This window comes from Schistocerca piceifrons, chromosome 3 (genome assembly GCF_021461385.2).
Source record: "Schistocerca piceifrons isolate TAMUIC-IGC-003096 chromosome 3, iqSchPice1.1, whole genome shotgun sequence".
NCBI classification, from domain to species: domain Eukaryota; kingdom Metazoa; phylum Arthropoda; class Insecta; order Orthoptera; family Acrididae; genus Schistocerca; species Schistocerca piceifrons.
The window spans coordinates 72,093,625-72,109,716 of record NC_060140.1 but is presented as its reverse complement, the minus strand read 5'-3'; the positions used below and the strand labels follow the sequence as shown (position 1 = coordinate 72,109,716).

General features: G+C 40.5%; 1 protein-coding gene across 4 annotated transcripts in view; it reads left to right on the top strand.

Moving 5' to 3' along the window:
- LOC124787997 (diphosphoinositol polyphosphate phosphohydrolase 2) overlaps positions 1 to 13,951 on the top strand; it is a 155,870-nt gene extending 141,919 nt beyond the window's left edge. For 2 of the 4 annotated variants that reach the window (XM_047255034.1, XM_047255033.1), the window contains exons 4-5: positions 4,782 to 4,875; positions 11,799 to 13,951. In XM_047255034.1, the coding sequence (XP_047110990.1) occupies positions 4,782 to 4,875; positions 11,799 to 11,917 (213 nt within the window). In that variant the 3' untranslated portion in view covers positions 11,918 to 13,951. The remainder of the gene's footprint in view (positions 1 to 4,781; positions 4,876 to 11,798) is intronic. The other 2 variants (XM_047255032.1, XM_047255035.1) reach the window with 2 other exon arrangements.
- Positions 13,952 to 16,092: the final 2,141 nt, after the last annotated feature.

Below are 16,092 nucleotides of genomic sequence, written 5' to 3'. Positions count from 1 at the left end.
TGAATTAATACAAACAAAATTAAAACAATTTACATTTAAATGTGCTATTGACATAATATAGATGTAGTCTTGTAGAAGCCAGTTGACTTATTTGAATTGCATTGTACCGGATATAACACTGCGATCAATCTCTTGCGTCTATGGTACTGGTTTTCTTACACAAAATCAACAGTTGCGTGTAATGTAGCAGCAAAGTTGTAGCTCCACCTGACGAAACTTTGTCCAGTGTTCCTAAATCCCACCAGAGGTCTTTATAAAGACCACGTCAAAGGAACTAATATAACATTGACAAGATGAATTTCCGGGCAGGTCCTCTTAGATTTTTTTTTAATACTTGCATGATTTCGAGATCAGAACCTGGATGCCCATTTCCTAAAGCAGTACGATGCAATTTAAAAAAATGTAAACTTCGCCTTTGAAAAGTTATTTCCGACCAGTATGAAGTACTTTTCATTTAGAGTTCATTGTTTCCCGTGGCTGAATGCTTGGCGTGACAGTTCAGCAGTGGTGAAGTTGTTCGTTCGAATCTCATTGATAGCATTCTTTCTTAGTGTTATTAAAATTCCATATGTATTAGAAAATGGAAATATTAATTAAAATATTTAATCATAATAAAATATATTTCTATTTTAATTACTTTCCAAATGAAAATGCAAGTATTCCGAATAAATTAAAACTTAGTACAAAAAATGCGACGCATCAAATAGAAAATAAAATATTTTCATATTTTTGAATAATATTATTAATGCATATAACTTCCTCCTTTCACAATAAGGCATTTGGGATGTCATTAAAATTTGAAGTAGGGTTCTGTGCTTCAATACGTGGAAACGAAACGCTTTATAGAATCGCTCTGTCTGACCGACCGACTGTTAAGAACCGTTTTTCTCAGGAACTAGTAAACGTATAAACTTCAAATTTCTGTGGTCCTTTGGCGGTGTAAAAAAAATTGTAACTTTTAAGTCAGTTAAGTCAAAAGGCATGGCCATTTGTCACATATTTTGATTGTCGAAAACTCGTATCGTCGAAACCTGTAGGGTACTTCGCGTTGACATAAAATCATGAAATTGGCAAGAAGGAAGGTTACACAGTATAAGTAAAAGAAGACATATTTCTTTTGTCATTTGTTACCTCACTTGAAACTTGAAATTACAGCATTGTCGAAAGTCTTGAAATCTCTGGGACCGATATCTTGGCAGTATCAATTTCGATAACACGCAAAAATCTTCAGTATCCTCGATTCCCGCAATGGATAAAATCTGTGCATACGTCATTAAGTTAGTACGGAACCAGCAATGCGCGAGTCCTACTCGTACATGGCCGATTTATTTTGCTACGATAAATTAAAAATGAAAATGTCACTTTTATTAAATATTATTATTATTTCTCTTTCCTGTCTCAGACGTTATGTCTGGTTAAAAATGGAAAGTGACGCGGACCTTGATCAAGCGTGACTTCCTTTTAACTGTTTTATAATAATTATTATTATTATTCAGCATTCGTAAACATTTTCATTTGTTAATGAATATTGAATTCAAAAATTTACTAAAAAAAACTATTTTGCGACCACTACACTTCTACGCTACACACTTTTCCAAGCCTAAAATAAAATATAATATACATAAATACATCACAGTAACATAAAAACAAAATTGATTTGTGAATTTCTGCACACTCAGATACAGGTAACGATAATTAACAGCGATCGGAAATAATTTTCAGATTCTCTTTCTTTTCAGTAATTGTGTTCTGCTGCTTTAGGAAACTGAAGTCTGGACACTGGTCTTCATATAAATATAAAGAAAATTTCCCCAGCGCAATCCAGTGTCCCAATGCCAAAATGCGGCAGTATAGGCACGTGCCTGTGCAAACCTTGCTTCAGGTTGATGACTGCTTTTAATTTACCTGCCTGCTTTGTTGGGAGGCAATACAAAGCGTGAAGGAGGTGCTCGTGGCGGAGTTCCACTTGGAAAGCTATTCTCGGTCTCTTGTGGCCACCGCGCGTTGCGGTGCTGCTAATTGCCACCGTCGCTAATTACCCAGCTGTGCCACGTGCTGGCCACGTGTCCTCGGGTGCAGTCCCGAGCCTGGGGGCTAGCTGTGCCGCCCCAGTGCCGCGGCGTCCAGCCGACCAAAGTGTGCGTTATTTATTTATACTACGTCCGGGCATGCAAACTCTCTATAGTGTTTCTAGTGCCAGTAGACACTAGTTCTGGACGTAGATAATGAGTCGCAAGCGATTATTTTCTTCCGTCACCTGTATGCAACCAGTTTGTGGTAGTGCTTCCCACGGCACTTGAATGCTTTAACTGTTCATCAAAGGCACAACAGCAACGAGAGGTAAATTTTCCCAGTATTTTACTCTGATAAATTTCATCCGCCTTTAAACTGAGAAATATATTTACATATGCATGTGTCAGGTGTTTCTACACATTTCTAACAAACGTTGGAAGGTGACCTTTGGGCTGAAGAGACGTATTCCTTTCAACATGTGCCCTATAGTGTGGGGGCAGTGAGATACAAAAAGAAGGAAGATCAGGTTTTAGCATCGCATCAATGACGAGTTCATTAGAGATATAGTGCAAGCTCGGGTTGATAAAATTTGGGGAAGAAAATCTCCTGATAGTCCTGTGCATACTGTTCAGACAACTGAATCGACTAGTGCACTGGACCACCGTAAAGGACATGCTGTTTATGTTGCTGGAAAATGTCCCTTGATCAGTTTATCACCAATGTGATTTAGGCACACTATAGTGTGTCAGGGCAGATCCCTTAATATCTACTAGAGTTTTCTTACACCACCTTGAGGCCGCACATCGCTATTAGTTGTGAGAATATAGGGTATGTCATACATCCAAATAGTGCTACAAATGGCCGGTATTCAGATCCTCACCCACTGGATTTTGATTGTGGGGTGCATACGAAAAAATTTTCAGTTTGCTACCCTAGTTAACATCGGCAACAACCTCTTTAACAGCATATCCATGAGACCTTTTTTTAGTGTCATACAACACAAGTGAAGGCCTGTCACAGTATTAGTAACACAGCATGCATTGCTACCCATAATGGACACTTTGAAATCTCCTGAAATTGGGCTGCTGTACTCATTGTAAGGTGTGTGTGTGTGTGTGTGTGTGTGTGTGTGTGTGTGTGTGTGTGTGCGCGCGCGCGCGCGATCATAGGAAATTGTTTAGCATGTGAAAGAGCTTTACAGTGGCATACGCTGCAAGAGAGGCATTGTGAATCATGAAGAGATTTACTGTTGAAATTCTGGGACTATTACTTCCTCTGTCATGCATCTGATAAAATGGTAGTGGAAAGAAAATAAAAAATTAGAATTCGTGTACAGTTTACCAACAAATGGTGTTTTCACTATTCCTGAGTGTAACAGGAAAAGTGGCGGTGGTACTGGTAAAAATGGGATATGTCACTTAGCTAGAAGTTAAATAGCTCCACTCCCCAACTGAGCTAAAGCACGAAAATGGCAATAATTCCCCATAAATATTTGTGTCTTTATTGCTGAGGACCGCTTCCTCCTCCCCCCCCCCCTTATGGATTTATGTAAGAGCAATATTGCTACTCTTTTTAAAATTTATATGATGGAAACAGCAGCTCATTGATGGATTGTTGTCAGTTAAGTGTGTCAAAATGAGGGACAGATATATATATTTTTTAATTCCTATGGGACCATACTGTAATTTTACTTACTTGGAATGACTGTCTATTGTATTTCCCATTTTTGTTCAGAACTAATTTGTACTGCTAGAGATAACGAAGAAAGAATTTAAAATGTTGTTTTATTATTTTGTCTTTTTCCTTTGATGAAGAAAGAAAGAAAAAAAGATAATACATTGAGGTGACAAAAGTCACATTGGACCTCCTTTTGTCATGTGTGGATGCACCAAGTCATTGAACTCACCTGCAGAAATATTGAGGTGAACTGGCTCTGCCGCTATCAGTCATTGTGCACAAAATCCTGCATCAGCAACACTTCTGCAAAGATGACCTCTCGGGTATATTCCATAAATGTTCTATAGGATTTATGTTGGGCGATCTGGGTGGCCAAATAATGTGCTCAAATTGTCCAGAATGTTCTTCAAACCAATCGCAAACAGTTGTGGCTGGTGACATGGCACATTTTCATTCATAAAAATTCCATTGTTTAGGAACATGACGTCTGTGTATGGCTGCAAATGGTCTCCAAATAACGAAATATAAATATTTCCAATCAGTGATTGGTTCAGTTGGACCACAGGACCCAGTCCATTCCATGTAAACACAGACAACACCATTATGGAGCCACTACCAGTTTGCAAAATTTTTGAAATGGATTATCCTGTGCTTCTAACTCCAGCTACCATTCCACATTCAGAATCTGTTGTTTTTCCATCATGCAACCTTAATCACATCGGAAACCTTTTCATGTGAATCACTTGAGTACAAATGACAGCTCTGACAATGCAGTGCCTGTTTGTACCTTGTGTATGCAATACTACCACATTCTGTATATTTGCTTATTGCTATCCCACAAGTTTTGTCATAACCTCATTGTGTGCAGGCAATCTTGTTTTAAATAATGGGTGAATGCATGAGCCATGTTTTAACCAATTGATATTGTGCATTTACTTTAAACTTTTTCAACATCCACATTTCATTTCCTATTTGAGTACTTTATCCCAGACATGTACTAGTTGTTGCTTTCTCACCTTTCTAGCTTAGTTTCATGTTCACTGGTAATATGCAAGAGAACTGAAAAGTTTTTGTTTTGTTTTATTTTAATGGTGTTCCAGAACAGTGAGAGGAAACACAGGACTGAAGTTTTTGTGCTGGTTGTGACTGAAGAACTGTCAGACTGGGAGGATGCAAGGACAATGGGTGAGTTAAGGTGTGACAGATCTGTGAGTGCTATGCTGACAGACATGTCACTACTTATCTTGTATACTCCTTCATGCATAAAATAGTTTTATTGAACCAAACCTCGACAGAAAGTAGCACATCTTATCCTCAGTTTTGTGTAGGTGGATGTGTGTCGTTTTTTACCGTGGAGGCAAATTTATTTTGAGACATCTGTAAGCATTTTGATCTTTTTGGTTTTGAATTAGTGGCTTTATCAGATACTGAGGGGCCCAAATGATAGGCAGGGGCCCACGATACCCCTCTTTCCCCTACTCTATGGCAATACATGCTTAGTCGTAATTATGTGGACATTGTGATAACAGTCCAATAACTACTGGGTACACATTTTTGAGCTTGCTTTGACCTTTGTCTGAAAAGATATCAGTAAGCACTCAACTGTCTTGATCCAAAAGTGAAGCAAAATTAAGGAAGCTCATCTACCATGTGTTGCTTGAGACTCACCTGGCAGATAAGTTGCAGAAATGCTTTTCAGATGAGACGTTGGGTGTCATGAAATTTCCAAAACATTTCATCAGTGCAATTGATAGACATCATAGTGTGGCGTACACTCACTGCTGAGTTGTGACTGAGGCCTCATATTTATGCCAGTGTAAGTAGGAAATGCGATGACATGAAGGTGCCAAATTCAGTGGCCAATGCTGAGGATTTCCTGACCAGTAGCGAGAAGGGCAGCTACGGCACCTGTCACATAATGAATTTGGTGCATGCCGTTCATACTGTGTGGTGCCATTGGCTATCCCAGCATCCTTCATCGGACCCATATGTCGGTACACATGTCCATGCTGTCAAGTGACCATAGATGTTTTTGTTGTCAGATTATCTGTTGTCACCGAAATGTCATCCCTTGTTTGACCTACATTTGGTCACTGAGAGTTGAACATTGCCTGCATTACATCCAGTCCTGTATTAAGTTGGTATCCTGCGCCTCTGTTCACCAAATATGTCGAGCTGCGAATTTCCACAACTTCTGTTAAAACATTGTCCCAGTACGAATACACTGACTGGAAGATTTTGCTACTTTTGTGGCCCAAGCCCTCTGCATGAAAACCACGACCACACCATAATGCCACCACCTCTGAATTTTACTGTTGGTACTACACACACTGGCAGATGACATTCACCAGGCATTCGCCATGTCCACACCCTGCCATTGGATCACCACATTGTGTACCGTGACAGTCTGTATTAACTTCTGGCACTACAAAGGGTTTCTCCCACCGTCCTTACATCTCGGTCCTGTTGCTCTCCCATTCATGGAGACAACAAAATTTTTGGGTCTTACATTTGACAGGAAACTTAGCTGGTCTCCACTGTCACATTTGGCTGCCCATTGTACCCCTTCCCTAAATGTCCTCCATGTTCTCAGCGGTACGTCGTGAGGAGCGGATCGAACCGTCCTACTTCGGGTATATCGGTCAATCGTCCGCTCAAAGCTGGATTATGGGAGCTTTGTATACTCCTCTGCATGGCTGTTCATGTTACACTACCTCAACTCTATACAACATCAGGGGTTAAGTCTTGCGAACGGAGCGTTCTATACTAGTCCCATCGAGAGTCTTCATGCTGAAGCTGGTGAATTGCCACTAACCTACCGGCACGATATACTGCTTTGTTGGTATGCCTGTCTGCTATTAGCATTGCCCAACCACCTGTCTTATCGCTCCTTTTTTGACAACTCTCTCGGCCGTCAATACGGGTTGTATGTATCTGCCCTGCTACCCCTTGGAGTTCGCTTTCGTTGCCTCCTTCAGCACCTTGATTTTCCACTCCCTGCAACCTTTAGAGTGGGCGAGAGACAAACGTCACCTTGGCTCCAGGCTCAGGTTCACGTTCACCTTGACCTCACTCACTCCCAAAGGAGGTTACCCCAGCTTCGGTATACCGCTCGCGGTTTGTCGAACTTCGTTCGAAGTTCATTAATACGATCTTCATTTATACAGATGGCTCTAAGACCAATGACAGTGTCAGGTGTTCTTTTATTGTCGGGGCACACAGTTTCAAATACCGGCTCCATGGCCATTGTTCGGTCTTCACAGCTGAGCTGTTTTCCCTCTATCTATCAGGCTGTTCTTTACATTCGCCGCCACCGACATTCTGCTTATGTCATCTGCTCTGATTCCCTGAGCGCCATCCAGAGCCTCAGTGATCCGTATCCGGTTCACCCTTTCGTGCACCGGATCCAACGCTCTCTTCAGCAGCTGGCGTATGACAGTTTTCCGGTTACCTTTATGTGGGTTCCTGGCCATGTCAGTATCCATGGGAACGAAGCTGCAGATGCCGCGGCCAAGGCTTCGGTCCTCCAGCCTTGGACAGCTTCTTGTTGTGTGCCTTCATCTGATTTTAGCAGGGTCATTTGTCAGCGCATTTTACCGCTGTGGCATGCTGATTGGTCTACACTTAGTGAAAACAAGCTTCGGGCCTTGAAACCTCTCCCCACTGCTTGGACGACATCTTCACGCCCTTCTTGGCGGGAGGAGGTCATTTCGGCCCGGTTATGGATTGGACAATGCCGGTTCAGCCACCGCCATCTGCTGACGGCTGCGCCGGCGCCGTTCTGCCCATGTGGGCAAGTGCTGACGGTACGCCACATTTTAACATCCTGTCCGAATTTTACTACACTGCGCATTGATCTTGGCCTGCCATGTACTCTGGATGAAATTTTAGCGGATGACCCAGGGGCAGCTGCTCGCGTTCTTCGTTTTATCCAGTTGACAAACCTGTCTAAGGACATTTGATTATGCGATTTTCTTTTAATCCCTTGCTTGTTAATGTGCCTTTTATAGTGCTGTCCTTTTTAGTTGCTGTTTTAACATTGTGCCTCGCAGTACATTCCTAATTTGGTCTAGGCACTAATGACCACTGTAGTTGTGCGCCCTAAAACCACAAAAAAAAGAAAGAAGGAAAAATTGTGTACCGTGATTCGTCACTCCACACAACGTTTTTCCATTGGTCAACCGTCCAATGTTTAAACTCCTTACACCAAGCAAGACGTCGTTTGGAATTTACCGACATGATGTGTGGCTTATGAGCAGCCGCTCAACCGTGAAATCCGTTTTCTCACTGCCCACGTAACTGTGATAGTACTTGCAGTGGATTCTGATGCAGTCTGGAATTCCTGTGTGATGGTCTTGATAGATGTCTGCCTATTACACATTACGACCCTCTTCAGCTGTCGGCGGTCTCTGTCAGTCAACAGACGAGGTTGGCCTGTACGCTTTTTTGCTGTATATGTCCCTTCACATTTCCACTTCACTATCACCTTGGAAACAGTGGACCTAGGGTTGTTTAGGAGTGTGGAAATCTCGCATATAGACATATGACACAAGTTGCACCCAATCACCTGACCACGTTTGAAGTCTGAGAGTTCCGCAGAGCACCTCATTCTGCTCTAACAATGTCTAATGACTATTGCGGTCACTGATATGGAGTACCTGGCAGTAGGTGGCAGCACAATGCAGCTAATATGAAAGACACATGTTTTTGGGCGTGTCTGGGTACTTTTGCTCACATAGTGTAGATGTGTCGAACATCGGTGACCCATGTCTGCACCAGCCAGATAAATCAGCAATAGCCGAGCATTGTCTCAGTATTGGACACAATATGGACAGCATAAATAACAAAATTCTCTCTTCAACATATGTCAAGACTGCATTATTAAAGAAGAGATGGAAATTTGCAGCTCGATAAATCTGGTGAACAGAGACACTGAATACCAACTTAACACGAGATGGGGTACAGTGCTGGCAATTCTATACTCTTAGTACTGCAGCATGAAAGGTCATACAATGGATGACACTTTGGTGGTGACAGTCTGATGACAATGGCAAGGATGATCATATGTCAGCATGGACACACATGGCATGCAACTCCTGACAGAGAGCTCTGGGGTGGCCAACAGCAAAGCACAATATGAACTACAGCATTTGTGCATGCACCAAAGCTCTTGGTTGACCATCTTACAAGTGGTGTAGCTGTCCTCCGGCAACTTGTAAAAAAATTTTCCTCTATTGTAACAGAATTTGGTGCCTTCACACCTGCGTATTTCCTACTTCGACTGCCATAAATTAAAGGCTTCAGTCACATCTCGGCAGTGTTAATTGCAGCTGAAAATGTTGGTCAGTTGCGCCAATGAAATGTTGTGGGGTTTTCACATCAGATGTCTCACATGAACCATTTTCACAACTAGTTTATTTCTTAATCCTTTGATATTCTGAAAAATAACCCTGCCTTTTATTGGTTTCTTACACAGTTTGCAGGAATCTGCTGCCTCTCTGGATGATGACACTAACTTCGATAAGGTGATTCTTGGCCTATATCACTGGGATTTGTTTGGTTGCATCCTCCCCATCATATATTCTGTGCCAGATCAACAGTTAACCTTTTCTTCCCTCTCATTCAGATGGAGGCTATGTCTAGTGTACTCGCGATGCTAGACTTTCAGCCAGCAGCAGCCCATCCAGCTCTGTGTTGACAGGGATTACTAGCATGTTCACCCAAGGCTGGCTGTGGCCCCTCTCTGGTAAAGAGTAGCTGATCCTATTTCAGACATATCACCCTCAGTGCTGTACTCTCTTCAGTCACTCCAATATCTGATACTATAATCACATGATCTCCTGCACAAATATTTCTACACACAGCCATATGTCCTCTGTTACTTGTCTTAAACCATCACTTGGCACCACAATACTGGTGACCAAATAACCTGATATGAATCTGTTGTGTAGCACCTAGCCTATACCCTATACTTGACTGCTTTCGTATTTGAAACTACAACCAAGCTAGCAATGTCTGTTACCACAGTCGCATATGTACCTGGTGGAACTTGAAAATGTTAGTATCGAGCCATATTTTCTGCTAAATTAACCAGTATCATGCACAACTTTCCTGAATAAACTGTCACATGCATCTGCAGGTGGGGAGTAGGTCATGTGGGGGTTGCTAGCCATTGACTTGGGGAGCAAACAGTCAAGTTGCTATCTTAACAGTCAGTCTTTCAGACTGAGCACACACATTCAGGCAATTTGCCCATCTCTGCTCTCTAGTAGTTACCAGCCAGCTCGGACGTGAACGACCACCTTGCCCTCTTTATATTCTGGTATTCAACTATCATTTGGACTGGCCGTTGTGAGCCCTTACGTAACATGTAATTTCAGAATACAGTCAGCTTACTTCATTTCACTCTTTTATTTCAAAACCCTCTCTCCTGATGCCCATCTCTCCAGCCCTCAACAGACTTTACTTCTTATGCCTGTACAACACTTACCTGTACTTCACAACCTATATTTTGAGAATTTAAGTGCACTCTGCTTCCTACTAAATCTAGCCGGCATAGATTCTCAATTATTTTGTGTAACAAATCTTATGTTGTTCCGCACGTGACTTCATCCAGTGCTGTTCCCATTTTGTCCCTTAATTGTAACTTTATACCAGTTCCAACAATCTTCACCCCCCCCCTTTTTTCCTTCTTCCAATGTACCCAATGGATATTTTGCAAAAACTGAATACAGCCTGGAGAGTACTAATCTCTTCTCCCTGCTCAGTGACCCTCCAAAACCTTGTTTGGAGGATTTAGTTCTTAGATTTTTTATTTGTTTTACTATCATGTTATTATATACAGGGTCTGGCAATAAAACGTCCCGCATTTGACATAGCCTGTGTGCGAGTTGTAGCGAGGAAACTGATGTGGAGTATGTTTTGTTTGAAAGTAGTGTATGTGCCATTTTCAGCGTGTATCATGCTTTTGTTGTGGAGGAATTTATTCGTAATGGTGGTTCTATGATTAGTACTCGATGAGCATTTCAGAGATGTTTCGAACTTGGCTGACATGATTGTGTCGCAGATAGAAAAACTATTAGACTGTAGGTGCCATACTTTAGAAAGACAGGTTCAGTACTTTAAAGAAAACCTCCTGGCCATCCTCAGACTGCAACAATGCCAGAAAATGTGGCATGTGTGAGAGTGTCTGTGCAACAATCACCCGTGTGTTCAGCACTTAAACATGTAGCTGTCCTGGGATTATCTGATAGAAATGTAAGAAGAATTCTTCATGGAGAACTTCATAAGCACACCTCAAAATGGTGGTTACCCAGGAATTAAGTGAAAGAGATTTTGAGACTCGCATAGCTGTGGGTGAGGAAATTCTTCAAAACATTCCACTTGGCGCTTCATTTTTTTTTTTTATTCGGATGAAGCCAGTTTCCTTGTATCACGAACTGTAAGCAAACAGAATTTCCGCTACTGAGCTGCAGAATACCCTAATGAAATTTGTCGGCAACCACTACACAGCCCTCATGTGAAAGTTTGATGCACTTTTGCTGAATGTTTTGTATGAGGACTGTATTTTTTTCAACGAAGTTGGCCACACAGTAACAGTTAATTCAAACCGAGTTTTGTCATGTGCTACAGACCTTCCTCCAACTTAAGCTAAACCATTTTATTGCAGTTCATGAAAATCAAGAAGTGTGGTTCCAGCAAGACAGAGCAATGTCCCCACACCTCTCAGCTTTCTATGAAAATATTGTGCAAGTTTGTTCCTGGTCATCTTATCTCTTTGCAAGGAGACATGTGCGGCCTGCAAGGTCGCCTGAAATCACCTTGTGATTTTTCCCCCTTGGGGACACTTAAAGGCTGTAGTGTACAATCATCGCACAACACTGCAAGCACATATAGGCCATTACTCAAGAAGTGACAGCCATTCCATGAGAAACGACATGAAGATGTATGGAGAACTTTTGGGAGAGGCTTAGTCAGTGTGTCAACAATGGAGGACACCATTTAGCAGATTTAATTTTTAAAACCAAATTATTCAAAATGGCAAAGTATGTATGTGTTGTGTTTTTACTTTCAGTGACTGTGGTTTCTAATAGTGGTTGTCTTAACAGGTCGCCAAAGGAAATGGTTCACTGTGGAAGACGCGCTGGAGCAGCTCTCCCAGCACAAGCCTGTGCAGCTCACATACCTGCAGTCATTGCTCTCTTGTCGCAATGACAAAGTTACTTGAGGCTGCAACCTTCTGCTGAGCATATATGCCTACAGGTTTTTTTTGTGTGTGTGTGTGTGTGTGTGTGTGTGTGTGTGTGTGTGTGTGTGTGTGTGTGTGTGTGTGTTTTACCTTCTCATTTTCCCAGTTACTGCTGGGCTTCACTTTAATTGTAATAAAGTAATTGTCATTTATTTGGTATCAGAATTCTTACTTAAAATGAGTTTTGCAGTCGATTGTCATACTTACTCAAAAAGATATTTTACTACGTCAGGTACAGTTATATCGCCATTGTTTAAGACCCACAGTATCTGCTTTCAATAATTTCTGTTAGGGATATTAGATTTGTACTTGAGAATGACGATTCTTTAAATATATTTACTATGCTTAGATTAAATATAAATATGATATAAACTTCTGGCATAAATAGAGTACCTATCAAGTTATATCGATCAGTAGTAATCAGTACTGAACAGTGCAGTTACAAAATTGTATTTGTAGGAATAGCTCATAGGTAAACCATTGAATCTCAACATATTGTTTCTTTGAAATAAGACAAATGTTATGGGTCAGCCCTGAGTAACTGGGAATTGGAGAAGTAGTGACTATAAGAATACATCATGGCATCAATATTGCTTTCAGATTGCTTGTGCTGCAAATTACAGTTCCAAGAAGTGATTCATAGTACTCAGACAAATGTATCACCAGGACAAATATATCTGAAGCTTATTAACTTTAATAAGTTCTGAAAATTTTTACTCATTATGGGAACAGATAGTGTCTTAAGTGGTGTAGGGAAAGTACTCCAGTATTCAGATCACTATGGGCACTGTGTCACTATTAAATGTTTAGCTATTTGCATTTCTTTATTGCTTCAGTTTCTGTGACAGTGGCAGTGAGTGAGTGAGTGGAAGCTAAGTTGGGATTAGAGAAGTGCAGCAGTCACGTAATAATATTTAGATTTGAGAAGGTCTTTAAAACCTTGGTTTTGTTGGCTATCAGTAGCTGCATAATCTTTCTCTCTCCTTTTCTAGCCATTCTAAATAGAATTTTATATTTACATCAGATTTTTAGAACAATAATGCTAATAATTCAAAACAATTTTTGCCTAAGGAAGGAAGGAAGGTTCGTGACAGTTTCATAAAATTATCAGTTTACTTAAAATATTGTTGCATTTTTAAAATTCTGTGTGCAGTCCAACTGTACAAATTGATTTCTTATTCTTTTGAGGCACATATTACCAATACAGCACAGACCTTTGCTTAGTCTAGAAGGCTGATCATATGTTGAATGTATTAGGTCAGTTTCAGTGAAACACAGGTATGTAAAGAATGACTTAAGGTTAAGTAAATGTTACTGTTGCTTATGAGATGAAACTGTTAAAAGTTGCATTTCAGAAAATATGGCACTTTTGATTTGTGATCATTTTTGTATTCAAATGTTTGGTTGCTGTTGGTGTTCACTAGGGTTCAGTGTTGCCTGGATATATTTCCTGATACAGTATGCATTCAGTATGAAGTACACCATAGTTAAGACTGCAAATTTATAAAGAACACAAATATAAGAAGCTGTACAAAACCAAATGTAGGATAATCACATTGTATTTCTCACGTCAGTCATATATGAATGTAGTGTGTAATTCAAATGCTCAGAATAGTGTATCTTCCTTAATTTTCTTGATGAAATGTATGATTATTTTTTTTCTATTAGATGAGTAGTATAGCTGCCACATGTAAATGAAGTCTTCTGTTTGCCATGGAAAACTTCAAGATGTAATACTCCTCAGAGATATTCATTGTGTTTAATATTTTCTGTTAAGAAAGAAATTTGTGTTCAGTTTTGATATTATACAAGAGTGCATTGTATTGTATAAAACAAATCGAGGTTTTGTTTTCTGAAGACTGGGGTATTAAAAAACCGGGGCAAAATGCCACGGAGGTTTTGTAACTAGTGTCGTACAGACCAGGTAATTTACTGAGAGAAAAAGGAAAGAAAGAAATGTAAAGTCTCTTTACACTGCTTGTATTTTTTAAAATAAAGACAGCAAAAATTGTTTGTGTGTTTATTATTATGTTATGTGTATGTGGACAACCAAAATTCCTACTGTATTTAGCGGAGATGCGAGTCGCAGATAGGATCAACAAAAACACTTTCACACTTAAAGCTTTTGGCCAATGGCCATCATCAACAATAGACACACTCTCATGCAAACGCAACTCATACATAAGACCGCTGTCTCGGGCAACTGAAACCACACTGCGAGCAGCAGCAGCAGCACCAGTGCATGATGGGAGTGGCGACTGGGTGGGGGTAAGGAAGAGGCTGGGGTGGGGAGGGATAGTATGGCGGGGATGGCAGACAGTGAAGTGCTGCAGGTTAGGTGGAGAGCAGGGAAGTGGGGAGGGGGGGAGGTAGGGGGGGGGAAGTAGTGGAAAAGGAGATAAATAAATAAATAAATATATTAAAAACAAAGATTCTGTGACTTACCAAACGGGAAAGCGCTGGTAGATACACACACACACACACACACACACACACACACACACACACACACACACACACACACTAAATTTCAAGCTTTCGCAACCCATGGTTGCTTCATCAGGAAAGAGGGAAGGAGAGGGAAAGACGAAAGGATGTGGATTTTAAGAGAGAGGGTAAGGAGTCATTCCAGTCCCGGGAGCGGAAAGACTTACCTTATGGGGAAAAAAGGACAGGTATACGCGCACGCACGCACACCCGCATCCGCACATATCAGAGTGTGTGTGTGTGTGTGTGTGTGTGTGTGTGTGTGTTGCCAATCAGGGGAAAGCCCTCTCACTGGCCAGACAAACTTTCATTTCTTTGAATACAATTAATTTGATTTTTACTGCCTACGTTGGCATGGTATTATTTGTATATGTAAGCCATTTTAAATCTTAATTTTATGAGATTGTTTCTCATTTTATTACAGATATTAGTGGTTCTTTGCTTCTCAAATTACTCTTTTTTTTTTCCCCTACTGAATATCTCAGTCCCAAGGCAGCCTCTGCTTCTTTTAGGCATTGACATCTCCTCATTTGCACATTTCACACATTTTACTGCATAAGGCAGTATTGTGAAATCTGTAATTTTCCGTTGCTCAAGAGAAATATACAATTAGCTAGTGCCCACTGGGGCATTCCTGACGTCTGAGTAGCAACAACAAAAAAAGGTTTGAGCGACACTTTGGAGAAAAGACAAAACAATGTGTATAATGTGCCAGATGTAAAAACTGAAGTTACTGTGTTGCTACAGAAATTTTAATCAATGTTTGTTAGATACAGCCAAGAAAGAAAAGCATGCCACTACCTAATAATTAATCATACAATGACTCAAAATAGCTTTCAGTTATTAAATTTTGTTAGCATTTGGTGCACATATCGTACAGCATTGTGAAGTTGTACATCTGATTATTGGAACAAATTTTTGCTACTACATGCTGAGCACATAGTAGCCAATATAGGTATGTGCAGTATACATGTAGTCTCTTAAGAGACATCGACTAATAGTTAATTTTTAGATTTTGTTTTGTGAGAGGACAGTGTCATGTTAGTAATAAACTGACATTTTAATTTGCATTGCCTCTTATTCAGTTACTTGCTCACAAAAAATCTTGTGACTTTAATAACTTCCTGATGTTGAGTACCACTAAATACTGCCTGTATCATATTAAGGAATATAATAAACAGTTCTTTCCATTTTTCTGCACTTATGTTCAGTATCTGCACTTACTTTCGGTAAACATATTAACTCCTAATGCTTGTAGATGCTGAAACAGGAAAAATAAATGGAGGGACATCAGAGTACATAGTTACTAAAGAAAAGACATACAGAGAGAAGCGACTCCAAATTGTCGTCAAACAATTTAAGTTTTTGGAATTAACTCGATAGGTCAGTGCAGTCAAAGCCATAAAGCAACTGAACACATGCACAAAGCAGTGTCAAATATGTATATACTTTAATGATTCATCCCATTCCTTGAACGACAGGTGTCATGTCCTTAAATATGTGTCAGAGAAAAGATGTCCAGGACAGAGTGGTCGATAAGTGGTGAGCATCCCACTGTTGGGAGGTGTTTTAAATTGTAGGTGCCGATACCAGAGCTAACAATCAAGTGACTGTACATAACTGGGTAGCAGTGAGGTGACCCTATCTGCTGTGGTGGGGGTAGGAGT